We start from the raw sequence: 8,193 nt of genomic DNA, 5'->3' as shown, positions 1-8,193 counted from the left end.
GGGTACTGGGCCCTGTCCCGGGGCCTATCCTTTCCAAGGCCTGCCTTACCAGGCTATGGGTTCACCTGTCCCTGTTCCCACACTTTGGACTTGCTGCCCACCCAGGTTCCAGGTCTCCAGGCCAGGTCTTGCTGCCTTCCCAGGTCCCCAGGCTCTGCCCCTCTCTGGACTCACTGCCCTCCTGGGCCCTCCCCTGCCCTGCCCTCTGCCCTGCCCCCAGCCCTAGCCTCTGTCCCACCCATAGGCCCCAGGCTCTGACTGTGCCTTAAGTCTGTCTCCAGTAGGGCTCAAGGCAATCATGTGCCCCTTGGGCACTAATGGGACATCCAAGCCACCCCTCCCAAATCCCTTCCACAAGCCACCAGTAAAAACTGTAAACTCAGTAGGAAGCCCTCTAGCAGGCACCACTAAAATCCTCTGGGACCTAACCTAGATAATGGCAACCTGCCTACATACCAATGGGTCCTTTTTACCTTGGGTGGCATTCCCTTGTTCCCAGGCCTGCAGAGCTGCTTACCCAATCTTGCAATGTTCTTAGAAGCCTGGATGCAGCCCCATTACCAAGAGCTCTTTTCTCTGCAGCTCTCAGGACTAGACTGTATGACTAGTTCAGGCCCTGAACTTATATGGCTCAAGCCAAAACCCCTTCTGGTCAGGCAGTTCTCTAATTAGCACCTTCCTCTCCCTCTCCCCCCCGGCTCCGCCACAAGCTGCTTCTCAAGCAGACTCTCTTGAAAGTAACCAATGCCCTAAGCACCCTGTCATACCCTCTTCCTGGGATCTCTTGAGCATATTTTAACTACCTTTGTAGCAGCAGGATGTTGTCCACCTGCTTTGCCTGTGGCACAATAGGGTGTTATGTCTTGTATTGTATCTGGATTGACTGTGTAATTTTGCTAGGAGGTTAGACAATGGATCTGTGTAGGATGACTTGGATGGGAATGATCCTACTACTAACAGGGAGTTGGACTAGATGATTTCTGGAGGTCCCTTGCAGCCCCACTTCTCTGTGATTCTGTGATGCTTGGTAAAATGCAAAATTCTACAACTGTGGAACCACTGAGCTCCAGGGTCTGAACAAAGGACTGGTCTCCCCTCTCAGAATCAGAGTTTCAGGATTTCTTCAGATTCCAGGCATACATCATGGACTCATAGAATCAATGAGTCAGAAGGGACCTAGATAGATCATCTAGTCCGACCCCCTGCCATGGGCAAGAAGGAGCACTGGGGTTGGCAGGGGTCATAAGACCCCAGCCAGGTGTCTATCCAGTCTCGTCTTGAAGATTTCCAGGGAAGGTGAGAGCACCACCTCTCTGGGAAGCCTATTCCGGGTTCTGGCCACCCTTACAGTGAAGTAGGTCTTCCTGATATCTAACCTAAACCTATCCTCCCTCAGCTTGTGGCCATTGTTCCAGGTGACTCCAAGGGGGGCCCTGGTGAACAAGGGCCCCCCAGGAATCAAATATTTTCATGGGGTTTTTCTCCACAACTGAAGAACTAGAAATAGCATTTAATTTTAAATAAAAGCTGAGAGACTAGAACACGGTTTTGTAACATGATAAATAGGCATCATACTACATATAGGATCCCTGCCAATGAGCACACAGACATTGTATTCATGTCAGCCAGGAGTCCGTAAGACTCCTGGCTGACATGAATTTAGTGGTGTGATGGGATCAGATCCTGGATCCCAACAATTCTGCATCCTATGTGCATGACTAGCCACATAATTTTGGGCATCAGGGATCAGATCCCAGTTGCACCTTTTCAATTTGCCAATGCAGGTAGAACACTCTACCTGCACCAGCTAGTCAAAAGCTGTGCATGATGCAACCCCGCATGGGGCTAGGTATGCACCTCTGCACATGCCAGATGTGGGGAGTCAAACAGCTCTCCTTGCCTAGCCCTTGCAGGCCCCTTGGGTAGTCCTAGTCCAGTGCAAAACCCTGCACGGCCCTAGTCCCAATTGCAATCAGCACACCACACATTCAATGCACCATACAAACCAGGCACAAAGGTGTTCTAAGTTATATGTGCAACATCTTTGTGGTTGGTTATTTATTTTATGAGGTCATCCACTGGTTGAATGTGTGGCAAGTTGCCTTTTATGGTGAGATTAACACAATCACACTGTAAATGTAATATCTGCCAGGCGCTTAAGCAATGTGTACACACACACACTTCATCGTCACTACAGAAAATTCTCTCTTAAACCACCTGGTCTAAGAGAATAGGGCTTGCTGGGCTCCCTTTCTCAGGCTACCACTTATCAGGTGCCCATGTGGCTCCAATAACAAATGGCATAACTCTGTTCATTGCATGTCTTCCTGTTCCTACAGATGAAGGCTCAGGGCCACCTGGGGCAGTTTATGGGATGGTAAATTTCCTTCTAAAGTGAGAAACTTAAAATACAAGTGCAAGGCAGATCCACAAAAGAAGGACCAGGAGATGGGAATAGCATTGGAAGAGATGGGACTGGGCCCGAAGGAACATGAAAAGAAATAGGACTTGGGAAGGGGGAATTCTCTATTTAGCTGTGTTTCACATTATGAAACTAATTGAACATACACATACACCCAAGTGGCTATTTCCATGTCTGAAAAGCTACAGTTTTGTTCATAGGTCCCTATGTGGCTTCCTGTCTTCCCAATTTGCCTACAGAGCAGGAGTTTCACCACTCACTCCCAAGGGCTTGCCACATGCACTCAATTGCTGCAGAAGCTCAGAGTCTGATTCAGCATGGACTTGGACTTTCTGGGCCAAGATCATTTCAAAAAGTGTACTCATTTCTGAAAGAAAGGTGCTGGTCAGTCTTGTCCCAGGTGCATTCGCGTCATATCCAATAGCTTTGCCAAATGTCTTGAAGGTTCTTGGTTTGTCCTGCACTATGAATTCCTGGTCCCAAGATGAGTGCACAGAATCAGGGGAAAAAACATTGTCCTTGTAGCTATTAGCCAGTGGCAGAGAGAGCCGAGCCATCCACTCTGGATCTACTGCTGTCAGCCTTTCAAGGGTCATCCCTAGAGAAAGCAAAACACAAGAAACAAAAGTAACTACTGAATCTGAGCACTCTTTGGAGGAAGAAAAAGAGTCTGAGAAAAGTGTCCTAAACCAACTGAAAGACAGCAGGATACGTTGTGAGCAGGGGTGAGATGGAAGGTAAGACTATCAGCAGTACAGCCAGCTTCAGTTGTACAACACTCAGGAAAGGGATTTAAAAATTAAGTTTTAAAATAAATGTCAGGTCCCTTTGCTTGATCATTTGGATTTTTAGAGGCTACATGTAACAGGGCAATCTGCTCCTCCTTAAAGGAACAGTCAGCCCTGTTAAGAAAGCCCAGCTGTGGGACATTTAAGTAAGCAGAGAGTGTCCCACTGGGAGCTTTAAAAGCTGCCAGAGGAGTAAGCAAAAGGAGAAGGGAGCAAGTTGTGAAGGGAATTAGCATGCTGCAAAGAGGAACCAGGCTGCTGTGCTGGGGAAGAATAACAGGGGCTCCCGCTCTAATATCTAGGACAGGGCAAAGAGATATTTTGTCCATTTAAAAGACTGAACTTTGCTCAAGAGGACTGGCTGAGGAGCTCCTACAGAAGTAAATTCCCAAACAAAAGCCAGCAAGATAAACAACATGTGTACACCGTGTTTCAAAGTTTTCTAACTCTTGTGGTCGCACAGTAAAAATGTGTTTTATAAAAAGCTGAGATTTGGCACATTCAGATTTGGCTCCAGTAGCATTAAGAAAACATTGAACAGTACAAGAGTAACAAGAATTTGTGTAACCAAGAATTCTGCAGGCACTTGCAGCCTGTGTTATGAGCCACCTCTGGAAGATCTTTTCATGGAAAATGTTAGCTCCAAGTCTTTTCTATGCTGTCAGGAAAAAACAAAACAGACAACTCTATACGGACTTACCTATATTCTTCCACAGTTCATGCTGTTTTGTATTGCCTAGGCTAGGGGGTGGTCCATTTTCTGCTGCTAGCTAAGTATTCAGCCCTTTCCTAAGAGTTAAAGTGGCAATGGTGGGTTCTGTGCTGTAGTGCATTGTGGGTTCAAACCCAGCTGAAGATTGGGGGGGAAGGTGCTTCCATTTCTTGCAATACGTTCTTAAAAATTAATTAGGAAAGCTTTGTAATAATCAGATTAGTGTTACAAAAAATAATCAAGCACTTGAAAGTTAAGAAGTACTAGATTTTCTCTCTGACATATCCCCTATCCTGTCCTTATCAGTACATTCAGTTTAGCATTATGGTATTCCTGGGAAGACAGTCTCTGAACTTAGATAATAATAAGGAAGAATCCTTTTCCATCTTTTAGGGCACATGTTTGATATTCCAACCTCAAACAAGGCAGGTGGCAGCTATTTCCATACCAAAGTAGTGCTGGGATAGTTTGAATATATTCTGGCCTGATCTTCCCCTCATTTACCCTGGTTTTAATGTCATTCCTGACTTGCCAGTAGTGTTCAGGTGCAGATCCAGAGGGCAAATGGCAGAGCAGATGCACCCCCACCTTTGGCTGGGTCTCATGTGAGCTTTCAGTGCAGGGTCTGTCCAGAGCCCCCGGTTTTAAGCACATCCCGAGCCCAGGGGCTGAGTACTTCCACCAACACTCATCCCATCATTTCCCCTGCTGCTGAATTCAGTGGAAAGGGGAAGACTGAACAGCAGCAACCTTCATCCCCTGAGCTCTTGAGCTGTGAGGTCACCCCATCCCAATCAGCTAAGCCCACTGAGCATATTGAGCACTGGCAGGAGCCCACACTGACCAGGCAGTGAACTTGAAGCTCACTGTGCATGCACAGCACAAGTATGGGAGTGCATCCTTCTTCCCTCATTCTTGAATCTACTGGTGGGATTACTTCTGCTTTACACCAGGAAGATCAGTGTAAGGGAACTGGCTGGAGTCACAATATTTCTCTATTCTCAAATATTTAATTTTGCCATTATTTCTGACCAATGTTCTTTCATTTGCGGGAAAGACGGTTCTGTCTGCCTTTCAGCAATGGTTAAGGGATCAGTCTAGTGCTCACAGAGTTTAGACTGTGGGTTCAACACTTACACAGCAGCTTGCTGTGATGAGCTTAGCACATTAGTTTTCTTTGCTGCAAGTAACATGCCAGAGTACCACAGGCAAGCCTGAGCTAGCTTTTGCTTTGCATGAACACAAATGGCACTTCCTTCCCTCCCCACCAACACAGGAAGTGAATCCTCTCCTCTGTGTGTGTGTGTGTGTGTGTGTGTGTGTACATGGGAGGTGCAAAACGTGAGTGTGCAACATTTCCATCCCCTCCAGCCCTCACCCCATACTGCCCCTTCCTGATGGTTTGGGTTCCTGCCAAACTATTGTTTTCACAGTTATCTAGTTGGCTGTTCCCACCTTACTGTTTGAGTAGGAACTACCCTGATACAAAAACTTTGCTGTGAGCTGAGTTACTATGGATGGATCCAGACAAGCACAGATATTTGTTTCCCTGGGGACAAGTAGCAGCGGCACACCTTGTGCCACTGCTGCTTGTCCCCAGAGAATGCCTGTGCTATGCGCATTCTGGCATGTGGCTGGTTACCCCAGATAGGGTAGGGGAGGTTAAGACCAGCAACTGTGCTGGCCCCAGCAGTGTTACCTGAGGTCCTGGGGGCCTGCCAGGGCTGCAGTCATGATGGGAAGCCTGACCAGCAGCTGGAGCAGAGCTCCAGGTGGCCAGGCCCTGGTTTTGGGCAGCACACACTGCCACAATATGCACCACTCTACTTTTTTTTTGGTGTGGGTTTTTCTGATCCCAGGATCTCCTGGAGTCAATCCCTCCTCCCCCCCACCATGCTGCAAGGTAGCAACATGGAAAATGCCTGCATGTGTGGTGTATGGCGCTACGCCTGTGCTGCATGTCTGTGCTCATCTGGACACAGGTTATGGGTGGAGACAGACATCACCTTTTGTCACCTTTGTGCCACCATAACATTTTTTATGACAGCTGTGAGAGGGGCAGTAAAAGCCCCTCTAGGATGTCCCAGACCTCCACTCCAGGCACCCCAATACTCACTACAGAGATGGGGTCAAGTGGCAGCTGGGGAGAACCACGGATGCAGGCTCCACAAGTCTGGAGCTGCCTGAGGCTGCCGATCGGCGTGGGACTGGGGTGGAGCCCCGGAGAAACACAGGAGGCTCAAAAGGCAGCTGAGAGAACAGCTGTGAGGCTGGCAAGGGAGGAGTGGGATGCCAGCATGGAAACACCGGCGGAAGAGAGGAGGATTGCCCGGCCGGAGGAGAGAAGAGAATGCAGAGGAGACGGGAAGGCTCTGGCGGGGGAGAGAGGAAGCCCAAGCCTGAAAAGCCAGGGGACGTTTGGGAGCAGCACCGCAACAGGTACGGTAGCGGGAGATGGTGGCAGGGAGCTGCTAGCCTGTGCAAGCAGCCCAGCAGAGAAGGAGCAGCCCAGTGAGGGAACTGCATGCCTCATCAGCTTGGGAACAGCCAGGGAGTGACCCCAGGTCAGTTGGGACCCAGAAGCGGTCGTGCTGGGGAGACAAATCAGGGTGGGTAACGGGGCAGCTGCCCCCCACCCTCCATAGTCCCTGGGAGAAAAGGGATGAGCGAGCCCCACTTCTTTTTCTTTCTTTGTTTGAGTGACCAAGCGGACACTGGGAGACAGGATTCCAGGGGCTCGTTGGCAGAGGCCGGATGTTTTCTGTTGGTTCATTTTTGTCATGAATCCAAAGTGGGACCATGGGCAGCTTGACTAAGTGGCTGGGAGCAGACGTGTCCAGCCAGCCATGCATCCAAGCACTTGCAAATGTTGCAGGCATGCCCCAGAACAACCTACAGCCCCTACTAGAAAAACTATGTGGACAAATTGGAGAGTCCAGCAAAGGGCAATGAAAATGGTTTAGGGGACTGGGGGAAACCATTACAAGAAGTAATGGTTTCAAGTTGCAGCATAGATTTCATAGACATTAGATCTGGAAGGGACCTCAGAAGATCAAGTCCAGCCCCCTGCCCCAGGGGCAGGAAGTCAGGTGGGGTCACAGGATCCCAGCAAGATAAATGTCCAATTGACTCTTAAAGGAATCCAGAGTACCACCTCTGATGGCAGTCTGTTCCAGGTCTTGGGGGCTCAGACTATAAAGAAGTTCTTCCTTATGTCCAGCCTGAAAAGGTATTGGATAAGTTTGTGACCGTTTGACCTTGTCATCCCATGGGGCGCTCTGGTGAACAGGCACTCCCCCAGATCCTGATGTACACCCCTTATACTTATAGGCAGCCACCAGGTCCCCCCTGAGCCTGTGCTCTTCCAGGCTGAAGAGTCTCATAGCTCTCAGCCTCTCATCATAAGGCCTGTTTTCCTGCCCTCTGCTCATGCACGTGGCTCTCCTCTGGACTGTCTCAAGCTTCTCCACATCTTTTTTAAATTGAGGAGCCCAGAATTGGATACAGTACTCCAGCTGTGGCCTCACCAAGGCCGAGTACAGTGGGAAGATGACATCCTGGGATTTGCTACAGAAGTATCTATGGATGCAAGCCAGTTTTGCTCATTTTGCCAGCTGCAACACTGCATTGGTGGCTCATATTCATCTTGTAGTCAATCATGACCCCCAAGTCCCTTTCGGCCGTGGTGCTAGCAAGCATAGCACTGCCAAGCCTATAAGCATGCTGTGGGTTTTTCTTCCCAAGGTGGAGTACCTTCAACTCTGAAAAATGCAAGGCCATCAGGTTTTCGCCCACCCATTTTCTGAACCTGCCAAGGTCGGCCTGTATCACCATCCTGTCCTCAGATGTGGACGCTTTACCCCAAAGTTTGGTGTCATCAGTGAACTTGACCAGTCTGCTTCTGACACCAATGTCCACATTATTAATGAGGATGCTGAAAAGGATAAGCCCAAGGACAGAGACCCCACTGGTCATGGTGCACCACAATGATTAACTTCTGTCAACTACCACTCTCTGGGTCTGACCTCGAAGCCAATTTCCCAACCAGCGGACTGTGATGTAGCCGAGGCTGCAATTGGCCAGTTTTTCTATAAGACAATCATGGGATACCAGATTGAAAGCTTTTTTAAAGTCAAGATATGACATCAATCTCTTCTCCCTTGTCCAGGTGATATATCACCTAGTCATAGAAGGAGTTGAGATTGGTCAGGCAAGACCTACCTGCAAAAAACCTGTGCTGGCTATCCCTCAAGAAGTTGCCTGCAGCCAGT

At 48.8% G+C, this 8,193-nt stretch overlaps 1 protein-coding gene across 1 annotated transcript in view; it reads right to left on the bottom strand.

The window, feature by feature from the left end:
• Nucleotides 1-215: 215 nt before the first annotated feature.
• PCDH12 (protocadherin 12) overlaps nt 216-8,193 on the bottom strand; it is a 29,566-nt gene continuing 21,588 nt past the window's right edge. Inside the window, exon 4 of the mRNA XM_090020491.1 lies at nt 216-3,020. Within this exon, the coding sequence (XP_089876617.1) occupies nt 2,656-3,020 (365 nt within the window). The 3' untranslated portion in view covers nt 216-2,655. The remainder of the gene's footprint in view (nt 3,021-8,193) is intronic.

Source organism: Crocodylus siamensis, chromosome 10, assembly GCF_052110815.1.
Source record: "Crocodylus siamensis isolate JL-2025a chromosome 10, ASM5211081v1, whole genome shotgun sequence".
Taxonomy (NCBI): Eukaryota; Metazoa; Chordata; order Crocodylia; family Crocodylidae; genus Crocodylus; species Crocodylus siamensis.
The sequence above is the reverse complement of the archived record's forward strand: the minus strand, read 5'-3'. Positions and strand labels throughout refer to the sequence as shown.